The sequence below is a fragment of the Mesoplodon mirus genome (genome assembly GCF_964341445.2).
Source record: "Mesoplodon mirus genome assembly, chromosome: X".
NCBI lineage: Eukaryota > Metazoa > Chordata > Mammalia > Artiodactyla > Ziphiidae > Mesoplodon > Mesoplodon mirus.
The window spans coordinates 34,403,712-34,425,623 of NC_138981.1; the positions used below are offsets into that span (position 1 = coordinate 34,403,712).

The 21,912-nt window shown below is 34.0% G+C and overlaps 1 protein-coding gene across 1 annotated transcript in view; it reads left to right on the plus strand.

The window, feature by feature from the left end:
• The window catches only part of CFAP47 (cilia and flagella associated protein 47), a gene marked incomplete at both ends in the record, with an annotated part of 304,526 nt that overhangs the window by 241,484 nt on the left and 41,130 nt on the right, over positions 1-21,912 (plus strand). The window contains 3 exon segments of the mRNA XM_082609208.1: positions 14,604-14,763; positions 16,441-16,535; positions 20,124-20,276. Coding sequence (XP_082465334.1) covers positions 14,604-14,763; positions 16,441-16,535; positions 20,124-20,276 — 408 coding nt within the window.

Consider the following 21,912-nt stretch of genomic DNA (forward strand, 5'->3'; position numbering starts at 1 on the left):
CTCTGGTTGCGGCGAGTGGGGACTACTCTTCGTTGCAGTGCGCAGGCTTCTCATTGTGGTGGCTTCTCTTGTTACTGAGCACAGGCTCTAGGTGCACGGGCTTCAGTAGTTGTGGCACGCGGGCTCAGTAGTTGTGGCTTGTGGGCTTAGTTGCTCCGTGGCATGTGGGATCTTCCCGGACCAGGGCTCAAACCCATGTCCCCTGCATTGGCTGGAGGATTCTTAACCACTGCACCACCAGAGAAGTCCCTTCATTCTTGATAACCTACTTTGTAGTAAGATTATCTACAAATGTAAAGTAAATTTCAATCATGATAGTAAAATTGCTTTTCTCAGGTATGAGAATATAGGTAATTGCTATGAACTAATTAGATCATACCTAGATAATTTGGGTCTATTAAACATGCTATCTATTAAGATATTATAAAATAGATTGCTTCTTTGCATGGATATTGCTTGATGAAGGATCCTTTGTCATATCTTAGGAAATGGCTAGTAAATACCTGATAAATAGCTAGACAATTCTACTTGTAGCCAAAACCTCCAACTAGACCTCTTGATTGAATTTACACTGGTGCTGCAGAAACCAGACATAATTATACCTGTTAGGAAAGAGTGAAATTGGAAATTTGGAAAATCTTGCATTAAGGATAAAGCAACAGACAACATGTTATAATCTAGGTATAAGTGGTGATGTCCTAATGGGCAGGTAGTCCATGGAGTTAGAAATTCAAGGACAGTATTTAGAGATCCAGGAAATCATTCATCATAGGTGAAATATAACACGTAGCTGAGCTTACCGGTTTTGGACTGCCTAGTAAAGGACCCAGCAGAGACAAGATAGTCAGGATGTTAAGTCCTTGAAAATCTGAATAACTAGCAAGATACTGGCAAACATATAGAACTGGGTCTAGTGCTTGAGGGGATAAATTATAATGAGCTTGGAAAAATAGTTTCTCCAAGTGTGGAAGATAAGAGTTTAATTTTCTGTATCCCTGCTGAGGGCAGAACTTCAACCAGAGACTGGTTAGTTCTAAGCAGTGGAACTAGGGGCTCAAACAAGGAAAAACCTTCTAATTTTGTTTCATGAAGGAACTGAGTACCATAAGAAATAGGAACTCCTCATCAGATGATGGGTCCAAATGGTTGCTGAGGACTGTCTTGCATAGACTTCTTACAATATGTTGCTACACTCATTGGGAGTTTATAAATGAGGACCATTAAGTTAGAACTCAAAGATTCTATCATTCTGTGTTGGTAACATTAATAAAAACTGATCTGTATAGGATCAGGATAATTGTTTTGGAACAATTATGCTAATTTCAATGTTAAGTTTAAAATATTTTCTTTAAAAAATGGAACCCTTTTTTCTTTAGGTACTAGATAAGGCATAAAAAAGAAAAATTTAGAATAAAAGTGCTCAGAAGTAAAATGAAAAGTCAATTATATAATTTTCTAGTAGTTTTGGAATACAACAGGATGTTAGTTAGAGAGTGAAATTTTGTTTTGTAAATGGAATATACTCTTTCACATTTTATTGGTCTAATGATGTTTTTATTATGTTCGGATCAAGTATCAAGTGCCTGTCTTGGGGAAAACATAAAACATGCTTAACGGGCTTCCCTGGTGGCGCAGTGGTTGAGAGTCCGCCTGCCGATGCAGGGGACACGGGTTCATGCCCCAGTCTGGGAGGATCCCACATGCTGCGGAGTGGCTGGGCCCGTGAGCTGTGGCCGCTGAGCCTGCACGTCCGGAGCCTGTGCTCCGCAACGGGAGAGGCCACAGCAGTGAGAGGCCCGAGTACCGCAAAAAAACAAAACAAAACATGCTTAACATTAGGCATTTATCCACATGTGTGAGATAGAGGAGAAATCAGGGTAAGACTATTGAAGATCACTGGTACAGAATCCACGGGTATGGAAAAACATACAATGCATTAGCTTCTATGCAAGAGCCTCAAGAGATGGAAGCTGTAAATAAAGTGTGGAGAAAGAGTAACAGTGGTGACAGCTTTAGCACATTTGGGTCACTTTTGAGAAACAATGCAGTTTTGTAGACTTCACATTTTTGTTTTAATTCTTAGACTCTGATAAGTGAGAACATGTTTTAAGCCATACCTTATGACCTGTTTGGTGCATTCTAAAAAACAAAATTCCTGCTTTATGCTACATAAATATGATATTTCTCATTATGTTTATTTTGTATGAAAAAATATAATATCAGACTCCAATTCCAGGGTAGGTATTACATTGTCAGTGAAGTTAATTAAAATCTTCTATCACTTCAAACCTTTATTTAATTTAAAGCAAAAAAAATCCAGAAATAACCAAGTATGTTGGATAGGAAGAGCTTAAAATGAAAATTAATATGTATCTGTCAAATGTAATGAGAGCTCTGATATGTCAAAAATCCATTACACCTGAACTGAAATTGTTATTTTTTCTTCTTCTTTTAGCTGACACCCCTATTTATATTTAAGTCTAAAAGGAAAATCAGATGGATATAAGTTGTCATGGTCTCCATGTGTAGGAAATGAGTACACAGTCGAAACTTTACTGTCACCAGCTCTGTGGACAAGTCAAAATTAAATCTTACAAAAGGATTAGATTTCTGTTTTTTCAGTTATGTCATAAAAGGAATATGGTGAATGCATTTTAGGAAAACATCCATTCTAGGATTTCCCCATTTTGACTAGGCACAACCATTCATTACCTTTTGCCACTTGTATTCTTCCTGAATTCTTGTAGCTCTAATTGATTTCTTTTCCTGTAGCAAATGGGCATGTTCTGAAATCCCTAACCCCTCGATAACATCAGAAGATGCCAACTTTGAGTGTTATTTATATTATTATCAAATATAAATGGTGCCTTAATCTTTATCAAAACGTCTTATCAGGAAGAAACTGATAGGAGGAAAATGCAGATGCTGAGACATTTGTCTTGCAGACAAGCACTCAGTTCATAGGTATGTTAGCAAATTCAGCATTTGGCATTAGTTGGTTATTTATGAGACCTGAGCTTTAAGAATGCTAAGCTTATATATAGCAAAGTATATGCCTATGTTTACGTAGTTAGAGAATGTTGAATAATTGATGGACTTTTTTCACGCCATTAGCAAATCCTTATATGTAATGTATATTTGCTAAGTTATCCATTCTTTTCCACCTCTAAAGTCTCATCCCCATAGTGCGAGTGTGAGATCTTACCACCACCATCTATCTTTCTTTCATCAGGAAGTATGTAAGTATGTATTTATCCTTCTTTGTATCTGTTACCATATGAGCACCTGTTCTTCCAGGTCATCCCTCATTCTCAACATTCATATCCCCAGTGGCAGTGTACATCCACTTTTTTTTTTTAACCACACTTTCACTCTTTTCTAAATCCTAAAACTTTACCACACCATCTTCTAGAATTTGTGATCTATCGTAAGGAAAATACCCTCTATTCTAAACCTGCTTAGCCTTCCCATGAAAACCGCAGTAAAGGCTCTTGGCCATTCCCTCACCCCATGACTAATTTTGATGATTCCCCATGTGTCCCTGCATGGCATGCTATGCCTCCCGTTCCTAGGGATATGTGAGTATAAAACTTCTTTCTTCATGACAGTCATTTCTGTGTCTGTATGTCTCACCATACCTGATTAAAACAAATCCTAAGTACATTTTAAAACATGAGGTACATATTGATACATTTCATTCAAATTAAACATTGATACCTATGGAAAGCAATAAGTTGCGTATGTATATTGAATTACCATTTTAAACAACTAAGAAAATTAAGTGATAGACTTAATGAAGTGATAGACTCAAAAACACTATAAATCAGTTAAAATCCTAAAATATGTTCAAGTAACCCATGGCAACATCACTACAGATAACCTAAGACATTAGAAAAATAAAGCAGTATTATGAACAACTATAAACACATAAATTCAACAACTTAGGAGAAATTGATCCATTTCTCATAAATTCCAAACTACCAAAATCCACCAAAGATGAAATAGATCATATGAGTAGTCGTCTATTAAAGAAATTAAATTAATAGTTGGGAAACTTCCAAGGCGAAATCTTTAGGCCCAAATGGCCTCACTGGCAAATTCTACCAAACATGTAAAGAAGAATTAACACCAATCTTTCTCAAGATGGAGAAGAGGAAAAAACACCTTCCAACTTATTCTATGAGGACAGCATTACCCTGATACAAAAACTAGAAGCACATCACAGTTAAAGAAAGCTACAGACTAATACTGTTCCTGAAATTAGACACAAAAATCTTCAACAAATATTAATAAAATGAACCCATCAAAAGATATAACAAAAAAATATACCCATGAGCAGATGGCATTTATTCCAAATGTAAAGGCTGGTTGAGCATTTGAAATTTCATTAATGTAATCTACTCTCTTAAAAAGAATAAAGGAAAAAAATCACAGGTCATTCAGTATAGAAAATATAATGTCACTTTCCGTTACGAAACATTGAATACTTTCTCTCTAAAATAGGGAGCAACACAAGGATGTCACTCTCAGCATTTATCATACTGTTGGAAGTCCCAGCCAGTGCAATAAGGCAAGTAAAGAAAATGAAAGGCAAATAGAATGAAAGAAAGAAATGAACTGTCCTTATCTTCATATCACATGATTATCTACCAGAAAATCACAAGGAATCTTAAAAAAAAAAAAAAAAAGCTTGTAGAAGTATTAAGTGAATTCAGCAAGGTCATGGTAAATAAGAACGAAACACAAAGAATCAATCGTATTTATATATATTACCAACGAAAATGTGGAAACTGAAAGTTAAAATCTAATATTGTTTGTAATCTCTCCAAATAAATAAATTACTTAGAAGTAAATCTAACAGAGCATGTTCAGGACTTGTATGCTGAAAATGACAAAATCAAATGACATTTAAATAAATAGAGAGATACACTCTATTCATGAATTGGAAGACTCAATATAGTAAAGATGTCAGTTCTATCCCACTTGATTTATAGGTTTAATGCAATTCCAGCCAGGATGCTCAGACCTTATGCAAAAACTGACACAATGCTAAGTAAATAGTTCTTGCTTTTAACCAATAAAAAATTCCATAAGAGGAAAAATTAATAAATTGGACATCAAACTAAAATATTTTTCTCCATAAAAGCCCATGAGAAGACGATAAAGTAGAAAGCTATAAACTGGGAGAAAATGTTTGCAAACCACATATGTGACAAAGGGTTAGTATCTAGAATATATAAAACATACTGAAAACTCACTAATAAAAATACAATTTTTGGAAAATGGGCAAAGAATATGAATAGACATTTCACCAGAGAAAATATACTGATCGTTAATAAGCACATGAAGAGATGTTCAACATCATTAATCTTTAGAGAAGTGCGAAATAAAAACACAAGGAGTTTTCACTACAAACTTATCAGAATGGCTAAAATAAAAAATAGTGACATCAAGTATTAGAAAAGATGTAGAGAAACTGGATCACTCATACATTGCTGGTGGGAATGTAAAAGGGTACAGCCATTCTGGAAAACTGTTTGGTTGTTTCTTATCAAAGTAAACATGCAATTACCCTACCATCCAACAATTACACTCATGGGAATTTATCCCAGAAAAGTAAAAATTTATGTTATACAAAAATATGTGCATGAATGTTCATAGCAGATTTATTTGTAATAGCCAAAATCTGAAAACAACCTAGATGCCCTTCAAAGTGTGAATGGTTAAACAAATGGTGTTATATCTATACCACTGTGTAGTATTCAGCAATGGAAAGGAACAAATCATTGATAAGTACAACAACTTGATTGAATATCCAGGGTATTATTCTGAGTGAAAAAGCCAATCCCCCAGATTTATATACTATATGATTCCATTCATAGAGTATTCTTGATGTGACAAAATTACAGAAATGGAGAATAGTAGTATTCAGGGTTAGAGTAGTGGGGGAGGTAGGGATGTCTGTAAAAGGTCAACCAGAGGGATACTTGTGGTGATGAAACTTCTATATCTTCACTATTTCAATGTAAATATTTTGGATTTTGTATTGCATTATAGCTTTACAAGATGTTACCATGGGAGGTAACTGGGTAAAGCGTACTTTCATTTCTTAAAACTGCATGTTTATAATTATCTCAAATGTTTTTATAATGGATAAGGGTTATATCATATTATAATAAGAGAGAATAATCAGAAGGATAATGATATACACTATGTTTGGTATCTATAATATCTACTTTTTAAAAGATAAAATATAATTTATGTGATTGTTAATAATTAGAGCTAAATAAGCATTTAGAAAAGATGTATGTTTTTTTTCCTTATGAGAGATAATTGCTATGTCTCGTGTTGATTTTAGTTAACATATATCATGCAGTTTGGCAATGAATAATAAAAATATTGTATGCAGAAAAAAATTTTTTCAAATTAAATGTTGCTACTTGTGAATTGGAAAATGTCTCCAAGAACTCAGTGTTTAGTGGCATTTAATGTGTGCTGCTGCCTGAGGTAAAGCATACCCAGGTCTCCAGATAATTGTCATGAATGTTTATTAAATTATGTTGGCAGCTGAGCATAATTTCATGTTTTTTGTAAAATTTCCCTTCCTATTATGTCAGATGACCAATTTTCCACACAAATGAGCTCAGGTTCCAATCAGACAGATTTGTAATTATGATTTTTAGCATAAAGCAAGCAGATTTCTAAGCTAGTCAGTGAAGCTGCTGATTTTATTGTAAAACACAAAGCTATAGCTTTTGTTATGCAAAGATGCCTGGATGCCTGCCCTTCAGAAAAATCTCTATAACCTGAAATTTAGACCTACTTCTACCACTAGAATATTTCTATGAAGAGAATGAAAATCGAACTAATTAAAATATTTTATATGGTCTGGGCTTGTAAAATGGAACCCAAGGCTTACAGTACCATGTCTCTTTTCTGTCATTTTATGCAATTTTCTTAGCTTCAGAAATACAGATAAATATTCTAACAGAGAGAGGACTAATATCTTTTTAGGATTTAGAGAATTTGGGGCTTTTTCAATAGGTAGAGTGGTTGATGGATATAGAGATGGATAGATAGAAAGGGAGATAGAGAAATAAGTAAACTGTGAGTGAATGATGAACTTTTGATGACACATTCTTTTCCTTTAGTAAAATTTCCTACAATGAATTGAAACCTGATGACTACTACTGACATTCAGCATTTCCTCCCCTTCTCTCATCTGATATTCTTTCTTCCTATTTCATTAAGAATATAAAGTCAAATCAGAATCTAATTGTCTGGTTCTTCCATTACATCGACCAGCCTAATTTTATTTTCATCCATGTGCCTTGCCTCTCCTCCCATTACATTGGAAAAGCTCTTTGTGTTCTTATGGCCAGCCCTCGACCCGTTCACTGAATCCCACGCCTACTCAACTATGTGGAGCTCTCCAGCTCTTTCCTCTGTCTTCTGTGTAATAATTCTTGTGGGATTATGCCTATCAACATAGCAAGCATGCAATAATACCTCTTAATGTTAAAAGACATGCCTCTCTTTACCCCTTATCCCTGCCAGGTACTATCCCATTTCTCTGATCCCTCTTTATGGCAAAAAACTTGAAAGATTGTCTATACTTATGGCCCTCATTTCTTATACATTATCTTTTTTTTTCATTTTTTTTTATTGAGGTACAGTTGATTTACAATGTTCTGTTAGTTTCAGATGTACAGCAAAGTGATTCAGATATATAGATATAGATATAGATATGGATAGATAGATTCTTTTTCAGATTATTTTCCCTTATAAGTTATTGCAAAAGCTAATCTTACTTTATTCCCCATCAGTCTACAGATGATTCTGCTCTTTTGAAGTTCATCAGTAAAATAACACTGCCAGATCTAATCATCTATGGCATCCTCATCTTGCTCATGAGCTCTACTTGATACAGTTGATCTCTCACCATTTTGGAAACAATTGGCTTCCAGGATTCAATTCTCCCTTGATTCTCCTGTCTCTCTAGAAAGGCCTCCTCAGTCTTTTTTGCATTTTCTCCCCTGTTCCTATCCCCTGAATTCCCAGAAGCCCAAGGCCCTATCTTCTCTTTTCATTTCTATCCATACTTGTTCCTGATGAGCTCTCATTCAGTCACAAGTGAATTCAAACAACTTTTAAATTGATAGCCCCAGCCTCAATTTCCCCTTAAATTCAGACTCATATAGCCACCTGCTATCTTAGTATTCCCCCCATGGATGTCTACAAGGCTTCTCAGACTTCCTTAGGTGCTTTGCTCAAATGACACCTATCAGAGAGGCCTTCCTGGACCACCCTGTATTAACATCCACATCACTCTCTAACTCTTTATTGTTTTACTTAACAACACCATACATATAATACATTTTATTTATTGTTTGACTTCTCACCCCCAACACATTCTTGAATGCATGATCCCGAAAAGCAAGGGATTTATTTTCTTTGCTATTTTATCCCTTATTACAATGCATGGCACAGAGTATTTTCTGAATGAATAAGTGAAAGAATAAAATAGTGTACAATCAATGTATACTGTACAAAATGGGATTATCTGGATGGAACTGAAATAGTACCTTTGCCATAGCAAAATCTTGATATGTATGTTATATTCATATATATATATGCTTCCTTTTTCATATTAGGAAAATCTCACTTAGAAATTTAAATGACTTTCCCAGTTTCCCAGAACTAATGAATATCAGAGCATAGATTTAAATTTGTAAATCTCAAATGCTTTACATTATATCATAGAGTATTCCTGCAGGTGAAGAGAGAGATTTTACATACACACACACACACAGCTTAGCAGTGCAGAGAACAAGGAAGACATGGTAATTGATCAATAAGGGATATTATTTTAATTGAAATTAAAATTAGTTACTTTCCAAGAAAATATTCAATTTCCTGACATTAATTTTTAAAACCTTAGTTATCTTTTCTATTTATAATGAAAAATGTTATCATAGAATATTAAGACTGGAAGGCACATTAAGATATTCTAAATATTCATGTAAAGCTCAAAACCCTTCTCTTGGTCATCACTGTCAGTGGTTATTAGCATATGCTTGTAGGCCTTCAATAACAGAAAACTCTGTCCTTTACTGTGTCTCTGGTCAGGAGGCTCTGATAGTGGATTTTTCACTCATTTTAGACCCAGCAATGGAATGTTTACATTGGAATCAGTATTTCCTTTAAGTTTTATTTGTTTATTTTTTACTAATGTATTCTTAGATTTTTTAAAAAGCAAACATAAAACTTTAACTTACAGGTGCTTAGTTCATGATGTAAGACTTACCTTAGCAATCATATTTGTGTTGAATAATCCCAAAAATCTACTTTGAAAGCATTATATGTCTCAAACTGAACATTTTTTTCTAAGAAGCATGGATTTGTATCTATTCCCCAATGACCTATACGAGTAAATGTGACCTTCTACTTAGTGCTCACTTTTTGTACACTAGTCCTTTTAATGGTGTCTTCTTTGGACAAGTTCTTTATTAAATCTCAGACATTAGCTAACTCTATAAAAGATGGAGGAGTAAAGCAGCAGCAGTCTCTAATCCTTCATGAAGAAAATTCCATCCCTGAAATGCCCTTCTTGCTCTTCAATAGATGCTTCCATTCAATACATGCACCTCAGTCAGCAAGATACAGGTTGGATGGGAAGACTGCTTCGTCCCTAGCTTTTCCATGATCACAGCAGCCAAATGGCAGTCAGAGTCAAATTTCTCTATCTGTCCTGTTTTGAGAGCCTGGAATTAGAAAGTCTTTAAGCAAGTTCAGTGGTATCCCATGCCTCAGCCTCTGAGATAACATAGAAGGAAAGATAATTTTATGTATCAGTTTGCTAGGGCTGCAGTAATAAAATACCAGTCGGGGTGAATTAAACAAAATAAATTAATTTTTTCACAGTTCTGGGGGCTGGAAGTTCAAAATCAAGGGACCAGGATATTTGATTTCTTCTGAGGTGTCTCTATTGGGCTTGTAGCTGGGTGCCTTCTTGCTGTGCCCTCACATGGTCTTTCCTTTGTATGTGGGCATCCTTGGTGTCTGTCTGTGTGTCAAAATTTCCTTTTTTTATAAGGACACCAGTCAGACTGGATTAGAGCCCACCTTAACAGTCTTATTTTAATTTGACCACCTCTTTAAAGGCCCCCAACTTCAAATACAGTCACATTTGAGACACTGGCAATTAGAACTTCAACATATGAGTTGGGGAGGGAGGCATAATTCAGCCTATAATATCTCTGAAGAACCAATGAAAGGACTTTTCTCCAAACTACCACATTAACAATTCTGTTCTATTTTTTAGTGATAATTTAAAGATTATTAAATCAGTTATTGAAAATATAAAGTATTCAAGTAGAAAGTACACACATTTCATGTGTGAAAGTGGTTGATGAAAAGTCACATTCTTGATGACTTGATGTTTTAAAAATAAAAACTTATTTAAAATAAGCCACTATAGCAGCAACGTGGATGGACCTAAATTTGGAATGAACAGTTAGCTCCAAGAAGGGGATGGCCTGGCAAACAGTTCTTTTAATGGGGTTGCCCCACATTTACGCTTTAGGAATCACTGACATTTTTGTCCATTCACGATCATTTACTTAAAAATAAACCACTATATTATTTAAAATAAACCACTTATTTAAAATAAACCACTATAGCAGCAACATGGATGGACCTAAAGATTCTCGTACTAAGTGAAGTAAGTCAGACAGAGAAGGACAAATATTATATGATATCATTTATATGTGGAATCTAAAAAAATAGTACAAATGAACTTATTTACAAAACAGAAAGACACTCACAGACATAGAAAACAAACTTATGGTTACCAAGGGGAAGATGGGGGAGGGATAAATTGGGAGTAGGGGATTAACAGATGCACACTACCATATATTAAATAGATAAACAACAAGGTCCTACTGTATAGCACAGGGAACCATAATCAATATGTTGTAATAAACAAATGGGATAAAATCAAAGAAAAGAATATAGATATATACGTATAACTGAATCACTTTGCTATACACCTGAAACACAATACTGTAAATCAACTGTACTTCAATTCAAAAAACCAAATAGACATTTGACAAAAGTATAAATAAATAAATTAATTAATTAAAGAAACCACTGTAACAAAAATAATAGCATCACTTAGGGAGCTAGAATGTTTAAGTATCTCTTTGATTTCCTGACATGGGCTATTTCTAATTCCATCCTAAATACTAGAAATTATGCTGTGGGGAGCAGTAGTGTAATACCACTAAAGTGATTAAAAATTAATCTCCCCAAATGAAATATTTTCATTACTAAAATGAGTATTATGCTCACTTTACGCTCTTGAGAAGATTTTCTTCTAAGAAGGCAAGTAACCTTATACCATTAAAGTATTGGACAATTTCTGTATTTCAAATTGGAGATCAGTACATAAATATTTCTATTACGTTTGATCAAAATAGCAGTATTAGAATACACTGAATAAAATTTGAATGTTAAGTGCAGCTACGCCATAGCAGATTTCAAAAGCAAAATAACAATAATACAATGAATGCCACTCTTTTTAATATTTCTCAGATGCTAAACATGACGTATTATCAGGGTCTCAAAATTATATAAATAATGTATACTTCTCTCATAAAATATATAAGTACCTAAAATCAATTATGTAAAATAAAATGTGCATATTTCCCCCTAGATGCTTATTAGGATTTTGAATCCCCGAATGGTAACTGTAATAGAAAAAAGTAAATACATCTGTAGTTACTTTGTGTAGTTACTATATGGAAATGGAGTAAAACAGAAAAAGATAAGCTTAGAAAATGTTTTGAGTTTAGAATATGTTTTATTAGATTGTTTAACCTAATAGATGTAGTAATCATCACACTAGCTAGATTTCCCAGTCAGAAGATAGAAACAACTGAGGTAGTTTCTCCCAGCTTCCTGCTAAACACATATGAAGATGCTGAAATGAGCCTCCAGCAACACTGAAAACTAACACTGGCTGAAAACCTATTCCAAGAACCTAGAAGCACCTAATATAATGCTCAAATGAGAAAAATAAAGGCCATATCCTTGCTTTTGAATAGATCGTGAATGGACAAAAATGTCAGTGATTCCTAAAGCGTAAATGTGGGGCAATCCCATTAAAAGAACTGTTTGCCAGGCCATCCCCTTCTTGGAGCTAACTGTTCATTCCAAATTTAGAAAAATTCTTTTAAAAAAATGAGCCAGGGGAGGAGACAGTTCTAGTAGAAAATAAAGCATCTATAATTAAAACAGTGTGGTACTTACACATGAAGAGAAATCTAGGGACTCCAGAAAAAGACAAAAATATATAAGGAAATGCCATGTAGGTGGCATTTCAAATCATTGAACTTTTAAATAAGTGGTTTTTGGATAATTAGTCTCATATAGAAAATCAACAACGTTGGATTCATTCTTCATTCCTTACGTATGGATAAATTACAAGTGGATTGAGTATTTAACTATAAGGATGAAAATATATAGATATTAGAAGAAAACATAGGTTAGATTCTTTATAAGATAGAAGTGTGGACGGCTTTTCTGTCTCTACTCAAAAGTATTGCAAAGGACAATGGGAAAACCACAGGAAATATAAATTATTTGTGAGACACGAAATGAATTTGATAAATTCTCAAAGTTCTTTTCATTGCTAAGTTTCAGTGATTTCTTGGAAGTTTATTAACATTGCAGTAACTTACTATTCAAGCATGTAATAATAGTTAAAGAAATGTATGGTGAATTCAGTAGGGAACTATAGTTCTATTTGTAGACTGGTAAAAAGTTACAGCCACAAATAGCCTAGATTTTCAATTAAATGGGCTTATTGGTTATAGCATTATCTTTCATTTCAAATATTATAAGAAAGCATGATGTTAGCAGTGAAGTACCCTTTTGTATCTTTGTCTTGACTCCTTACACCATCTAAATGTCTGGGTTTATTTTTAGTTATAATATAATCTATTTTTAGTGGTAATATACTTTTGTAAGGGTAAATGATCATTTCTAAACTTTTCCTTGGAGATGCAATGTGTGGTTTATGTGACTCAGCTCTGCTTTTTAAAATCATATTCCAGCTCTTTATCCTATTTTATTCTGGCTCTTGCTGTTTTTACTTATTTGAATGCAGCGATTCGTTGAAAATACAGAACTCATAAAGGCAAAGTTGAAGATAGAAATTTTTCAGATATCTTAGTAAACAACATGATCTTTCATTGGGACTTTGGGCAAGTTGTTTAACCAAATTGTCTCAATATCTCCATCTCTAAAATGAGAAACATAATAACACTTGTTTATGGTGATTTTCTGAGGATGAAATGAGATTATTGTGTGAAAAATACTTAGCACAGAGCCTGGCATAGAGTCAGTAGTGAATAAATATTAACTAGTAATCATATTAATTACTAGTTATTGTTAAGTATGACAGTACACCTTAGAAAATTTTCATTTCCTGAAGGAATAAACTTTAAAATTTGAAAATTTATAAGAACTTTGAGTTGGGATATTTTGCATAGGGGCCATTTTCTATTTTCTTTCTTGATGTTCTTAATAGTTTAGTACAGTATTCTCATCTGAGACAAAATGACTTTGAATATCATCAATCTTATAACAAAGAATTTTAAAAAAACAATATAGTCAATAATCCCTCATTTTCTTGTAAAAAGTGTTACTCTTCAAAATAAAGGAAGACACCGATCACTTGGAAATCTTCACTGTTATAAGTGGCTAGAAGTTCACTACTCTTCCAACCTCTCAATACTTGTCCAATAGATAGAGGGTTTTTTTCTAAGTATGGTCTCATGATCACCTGCTTCTGGATCTCATGAGCTGCTACTTAAATACGCAGCTTTGCAGTCCCAGCCCAGACTAAACAAATCAGAATCTCTGTAGTTGGGCCTTAGCAAACTCCATGTCTAACAAGTTTTTCTCAGGTGGTACTTATTCAAAGCAAGGGTTGAAAAATTCTAATCCACTAGAACACATGAAATTGCTGTCTGTTTTTCTGTCTTCTGATTTTTATAACCTGAAGTGGATGCCCCTTTCTTTCACAAATAAGCTTTGGCTTCCTTCGTGAATCAGTTAAAGAAATGAACAGTTTACTGGTAGCAATTCTGGGACTCCAAGCAGAAACATGGAGCTATTATGGTCTAGAACAAAAATATGCAAAGAAATGAAAGGGTCAGAAATTGCTGTACTTTGCCTTATGCAAAATGTGGTAAGACTTGAAAAGATCCATGGGTTTTATGGGGTTTTTTTAATCACTCTGGGAAACTCAAGCCATCACTATCAACATTTCTTCAATTCTTCCAGCCTCTTCAGGAGAACCTTCTTGGCTCAGAATAAAATGTGTTTTTTAAAGAATTTTGGTGACATTTGAGGAAAATTAGTGAAGCCAGTGAAGTGCACTTATAATTTAGCATAATATGTTTTTTTGTTCAGGAGTGACTTTGAAACATTTAGGTCATCAGTAAGGAGAGGTTACTTTCTGTGGTTAAAATTATTATATTCTAAAAACGTTTACCACATTAAAACTTATTTTTGTGTGTGTGTTTTTTTTTCAGGAATTGCATTGCCTCCTAAAGGGACTGTAGATATCCAGGTGTTATTTATACCCCAGGTTATGAAATTACAAAAAACAATGGTCATTGTTCAAATGAAGAAGGCAAGTGGAGAAAGATGGCCTATTGACAATTTTAAAGAATTGCACACAGAGGTGAAAAGGTAACATTTACATAGCACATTGAAGGAACATGATTTCATTTTGACTGGCATTGATATGATCGGTTTCTTTTATATGTTATGCAATGTGAAGTTCATGAAGTGTTCAAATTTACATGGTCAGAGGGGGAAAATATATTTGATACATGGGAATTATATATATCATTGCTGATTTGAAGTTCAGAGTGAGGAACAAGTCAATCTAAGTATCGTATCAGTGAATCATAGTCAGATACATGCAAAGGGACTCCTTTTTGAGTCTGTATCTAGAGAACAACCTGGAACAGCTTGTCTGGGCAAAGCATAGGACTTCTGATGCTCGTGTTCACCAAGTGATGGCACTGTGCCAGGTATATGACGTCCTGATGAAATACTGCCATGACTAGGGTGTGCTGTCGTTGCCAGAATGCAGGTTACTTGTCCCCTCTTTGCTTAGCTGAAATTTAAGCAGACTCCAGTGATGATGCAAAATTTAAATGTTTTCTCTGCTTTTATAATTTTAATTAAATAATTGTCTAGAAACCTTATTAATTAAAAAGAAATTCTTACTTTGTCCTATATGTGCATATTTCTTCTTCACGTTCAAAAAATTCTTTCCTGTGGGCTCAGAGTCCATTCTCCCATGCTTTTCACCACTCCTGCGATCAAGACTGCCAACGTGATCTGGGTAAAATGAAAATGAGGACGCCCTTGTTCAAAAAGTATTAAGAATTTCAAGACATTAAACAAACATGAGCAATTCCAAGTGTGGAGTTCTTGCATACGTCACATGCCCATGAAGCTGGTCCTGCCTTTCGTGTCTTATGTTCCATTTTTCATAAGAAAAACCTGTTTTCAACAACAACCAGAATCATTTTCTAGTATTGCTGTTCTCCTGATGGTGTATGATGGACGTAGAATAATTTTACAAATGCCCTTTTTCTTTTAACTGGTAGCCTCCAAAAGTAAGTTCCTGATAACTTTCTGAAGTCCTGTACTTAATGGCATTTTTTGTGTTCTGTGCTTTGCCCATCCAGTTTAGAACATAACCCATGGAAACTGTATTACCTCTGATTAATCACAGTTTAGTCACATCAGTAAATACCAATACAGTCGTCCCTCAGAATCCATGGGGTATCGATTCCAGGACTCCTGCAGATACTAATATCCATGGTTGCTCAAGTCCATTATATAAAATGGCATAGTATTTGCATATAACCTATGCACATCCTCCCATATACTTTAAATCACCTCTACATTACTTATAATTCCTAATATAATGTAAATGCTATGTAAATACAAGTTTTGCTTTTTGGAACTTTCTGGAATTTCTTTTTTTTTTTTTTAAAAATATTTTCAGTTCACAGTTGGTTGAATCTGTGGATTTGGAACCCACAGATATGAAGGGCCAACTGCTGTACCAACCTTTGAATGTAGAGAAAAAAGTTCTTCAGTTTTAACTTGCATCTCACAATGGTTGTGTTACATTTTTCTTTGTGACAGTTTACCAGGGTTTGGTTTGAAATGAAATCAACATTTGCAGAAAATGTTTTATATTTCATACTTAGTTTTTCACTGCCAAAGTTTAAATTCACAAGCTTTGCTAAAATACCATTAGGTTACTAAAAAATATGTCATTTCATGCTAATATTGAAAGTGTTTATGCTTTTGTTCACTCTTAATAATTTAATTTCTAATTAGAGCTTTGGGGATAGACAGTGAAGAAATCCCAGGAATATGCTGGATATACCCTATTCTTGGATTCCCACAGGCACCACATCCTAAATGCCCCCAAGGTAGGTATATCTTAAGAACACCGGGATTTTACGTATCTTAGAGGCCTTCTAATCCCACCTCTTCTTTGTACAAGTAAGAAAATCCAGGTCCAGAGAAAGTAGGTTGTAAGGTGACCCAGCCCTATTGGTGGAAATGCTAGGACTGAATCTGGTCTCTTAACAATAAGTCCAATGGTCTTTCCACAAAACCATACCATTTCCTGTTGTTTTCTTTGTTGGTGAAACCTACAAATCAACTAAGGTTGAAATAACGTTAAATTCAGACCCCTTTATTTCATATTCTTTGATGTGCTCAGAGCCCTGTGCTAGATCTGTAAGATTCCTGGGTACTTGGGTTCTTGGATCACATTTAATCACCATATTCCAGCTTCTGTGTAACTCATGGGGGCAATGATTCCTCTATTAGTTGTCCCAGATACAAAACTTTTATGATGTTCTCCAAAAACCAGTCAGAATGTACTACAGATTTTAGGGAGGTGGGCTTGGCCACCACACATGCAACGTAAAATCCCTACTCTTAAAATGCCTTTTTTTCCTCAATGACCCCTTTTTTTCCTCCACATACTCCAGGCTTCTCTCAAGTTTCTGTATGTTCTCTTTCCTCAACACTCTTCTCACTTCTTCTGCATACTTTCATTTTCCCATTTTGTTCCCGGGGTCAGCGTAAGAATCACAACTCCTCTTAGATAACCATAAGGTGAAATTTAGTATCCCAACCTCTTACCAGGCTCTAGGCATAGTTCTTCATAACTAAGAATCACTGAATTGCACAGCAAAGGGATATCTATTTTTGATCTCCACCTTGAGCAACACAGATAAGCTAAAAGAAGTCTTGAAATTTTGAATTTTTCTTCTCCCTCCAATGCCAATCTTTGCTAGTGAAAAAGAGCTAGTCTTTACTGATACAAATTATGTCACCACACTTAGAAGAGAAAATAGTCAGTTTTGCTTGTGAATAACAGCACTTCCCCAGAGACACTGGTTATAAGGGAAGGCCAAGATTATATATTTCCTTATGTAGTTTAATTTTAACTGGAGTGAAAATCCACATAACTAACAGTACCTTTGACAATAAATGTCATTTGTTTTACTTGAAATATTTTTACTCTTGAGTTAAAAAATTATCAACACATAAATATTTCACATATACTAAATTATCTTCAGAATGCTTCAAAAACATGTCAAAATGTTTTTTTTTATTTCTTTCAAAACATAGTTGTTTGTATACTTTCCAAAGAGCTGAACAGTTTAAAATTTATAATAGTCTTCTGATCAAAGTGATGTAATACAGCCTAGATATTACTCTGTTGGAATTCTAACAGCAGTGTTGCTCATGTCTACCCCAGACACTGCTTGTTTTTTTCCCCAGATTAAAGACGTAAAGCAGATTTTTTAAAGTCTAAAATAAAGCCTATGAGAAAATAAAAACAAATTTCTTGCACAGTTTTCTTCAAAGAAGGTTAAATATGCTCCAGAAACATAGAAATTTTCTATCAAGTCACTTCTTTTGATAATTATTAGATTTTTAAAGTAAATGTAAGTTCTGTAAATAGCCTGTGTTACATTAGCACAACCAAGTAGTAACATCTGTGTTCTGGACAGACTGTGTACTAGTTATTAAAAATTAAATTTTACCAAAAGTCTAAAACCTATTCTAGTAATTCTTTTTCTCTACAAATGCCCTTGAGAAACAAATGGGTATGATTTTATAAGTAAATATTATTTACTTTCGGTACAGTCCATTCTTCATTCTTAAGAACACATCAGAAATAACCCATTGCTTTCCCTGCTCAACTGTGTCACCATCAATGTTTGTTGTTTCTTTTTTTTTTCTATGTATCTATAACCCAGGTTATTCTCAAGCCCAGGGTACTTTTGTTGCTCTGTGAACCACCTTTTCTCCTGTCCTTTGGGGTAGATAATTGGAAAAGGACTGTACTCCCTATCACAGTGTAAAGACAATGGAATGTGAATCCACTGTGGTTTAGTAATCCTGGCATTGCTAGGGCAGTAATTTCCTAAGGACTTACAGGACAAGACCAATGACATGATACTAATTGTAACTTTGATCACACTAGTTTCCAATTTAATGCTTTAAGACTGAAGCTAATTATAACCAGAAAAGCTTGTACATTTTCCTCAGCCATTTCAACCCACTTAATTTACATCTAACTTTGTACCCTTGTTGTACATTTCACATATTAATTCTAAGTCAAAAATATTCAGTATTAACCTGTAAGTTTAAGAATTAAAAATAAATTTATTTTAAACATTTCTTTACTATAAATGTGGTCTATACTGCGAAAACACATAAATCTGAGGACATTATCCAATCTTGCTGTTGAGATGAACGTATTACCAATATTATTGATGCCATGAAAGCATAGTGTAATCCATTTCAAAGCTTTTTTAGTGTTATGACTCCCTTTTTATCTCATATTCAATTTATGTCCTATGTGCATCTGAACTGATAAAAATATAACAGTTAATATATTTTGGAGAAATAATATTCTTAAATATGGACTCTAGCATACATGGCCCCATAATATTATACAGCTAATGCCAATATATTAATATTCCTTTATATAATTAGTAGTTGATATAGACATAATATTTTGGTTGCTCACAAGATCATTAACAACTTCTGCACTTTATATAAGAAAATGTTGGAATTATATATATATATATAAACTATGTAAAGTTACATATTAATTTAATGTTTTAGTGCTGTATGCTAAATTAATATGTAATAACATTTTAATATTAACTTTAAATAATTCATTACAATTTCTAACTACTAAATAGTGTATTTTGTAAATTTAAAAGCAATTCACAAATGGAAATCAAAATATTTTACTTAAATAATTTAAGTGAATTTTAAGGTGCATGTAAATAAACTAATATTTTTTTTTTTTTTTTCTTTTTGCGGTATGCGGGCCTCTCACTGTTGTGGCCTCCCCCGTTGCGGAGCACAGGCTCCGGATGCGCAGGCCCAGCGGCCATGGCTCACGGGCCCAGCCGCTCCGCGGCATATGGGATCCTCCCAGACCGGGGCACGAACCCGTATCCCCTGCATCGGCAGGCGGACTCTCAACCACTGCGCCACCAGGGAGGCCCTAAACTAATATTTTTGGTTTAGGAGATATTTTAATAAAATATATTTTAAAAGTGTTATTACAAAATAAATATTATAGAACTTATTTTTTAAATTATTTGAAGGTATTTGCTGTAGTATTTTTATATAAGTAAAGTTTGGTATTTACCACAATGAGTATACAACTAGCTGAAAAATCCAGTCCCTGAATCACATTTCTACATCCTGATGTAATCTTCTATACTTTGGTGTGTATCTTCTAGATTTATCTCTCGTCATGCTATTTTTACATATTATTTAATATTCATGTTGCTTCCAAAATGTCAGTGTATGTTGATACTGAATGAGTATATGTGTGTTAATACCAGATGCAATGACATGTTAAAGTATGCCAAAGGAACTTTTATTTTTCATAACATAATTCATTTTTTCTATCTCAAGAACAATCATATAACCCAATAGTCAAATTAACTGAAAGTATTTCTCTCCTGTAGTTGTCATAAAATGTCAGTCCAGGAAGCAGGTAGAAGAGGAGGTGGAAGTCACATTGGATGGAGGTTTTTGGGGACAAAATCCTATCTTAGATCTGACAGACTTTGTAGTGATTCCAAAAAGAAAATCATATGATTCTTATGAAGATATCAAAGGTAAGAGAACCACAGTCATGGGTATAAAAAATTATAATAAATAAAAACTCAGTTTTCCTTAAATTTCAGGTTGCTGATTACTCAGTTGCATGAAAATCCATTCCCATTTATTTTTCACATACAGTATCATTAAAATAGTGCCCAACGAGTATTCGTTTATGTTTGTTCTCTTCACATAGTAGTTTTCTCCAAAACGACAATAATTATGGTTATCAGTGGATTTATAAAAATAGGTCGTGATTTTGTCATCAGTGAGGAAAGAAAAAGTTACAGTAACTGTAATTTTCATTTCCCTTCAACTTTAATTTCTTCCTTTACTCTCTTTTTCTGATTTAAGGAATAAGATTGAAGCCATGGCTTCAGCTTTAAACTTGGAAGCAGAACCTTGAATAAAATGTTTCTTATTTAAAGAAATATAAAAATTGACATAAATTAGATGTAATACCCACATATATTTTGTACAACTACCCCTCTGACATTTAGAGTCTTAAATAAGACTTTTCAAAAAGTTAATACTATGGTCTGGCAAAATCAAATCTCAGTGATGCAAACTTTATTTTTCAGCTATCTCCCAGATGAACTAAAGTAGAATGCTCCTATTCACACTGAAAGGGAAATTCCCATCGCAGTGTTTTATTAGAATCAAGGGGAGAAATCTATGTTTATGTATTATTTAAAAAACAAATTAACTACAAAATTAAGTATGAAATTCCTTGCAGAAACAAAATATCTTCTCTAGTTTTCTCATTTATATGTATAGTTTTTTACTTTAATCTCACTATTATCATCCCTGTGTCTAATCTAATTATTTCAGTGATAAGAGAATGTAAATGAGGTATAACTGAAGAGAGAGTATACAAGAGTATAGAGAGGATACAAGAGATATAAAATAGTTTTTAATTTTTTATAATAGCAGCTATTTCTACTAAGTTATAAATGCTCATTTTAAATGGTTCAAGAAATTCCTGAAGTAATATGGATAGCAGCCCCTCAATTCAATTCAGCCCCATTCAGATGGTGTTAGAATATAATAAACTTGATATATACCCTCTCATACTTCCGGCCATACTTGAGTGATGGAAACATGTTAGGAATTTAACCAGTTATTTTAACTAAGACCAATTAACAGTGACAAACAAGACAGGCATATTTCTCCTTCACATGTAAGCCTGGACTTGTGCATGGTTTAGGCAGTATAGTGCCTCTGCCCCTTGAGATTATCAGGGATTCAGGTTCCTTTTCTCTTGTTGCTCCACCATCCACTAAGTTGTCCTCATCTGCATGATCAGTTCTATAGTCATGTCCACAGTGAAGAGCAAGCTGGTTCCCTTTAAAGCCATGACCTGAAGATGCATATGTGATTTCTACTTGTATCCCACTGGTGAGACCTCAGTCATATGGGCACACCTAGTTGCACTTGAGGCTGGGAAATGCCTCTTGACAGACCCAAATAAAACTGGGGGGCATTCTATTATGAAAAAAGAGGAAAAGAGAGAAAGTAAATATTGGAGAGACAATTAGCAGTCTCTGCCATATTTTATTTGCTGTGAACTGTTAAAATCTATCATCAGTCCATCCGAAAGTACTTAATGAGGATCTATTATACATCAAATGTTTTCCTGGGCATGGAAATTCA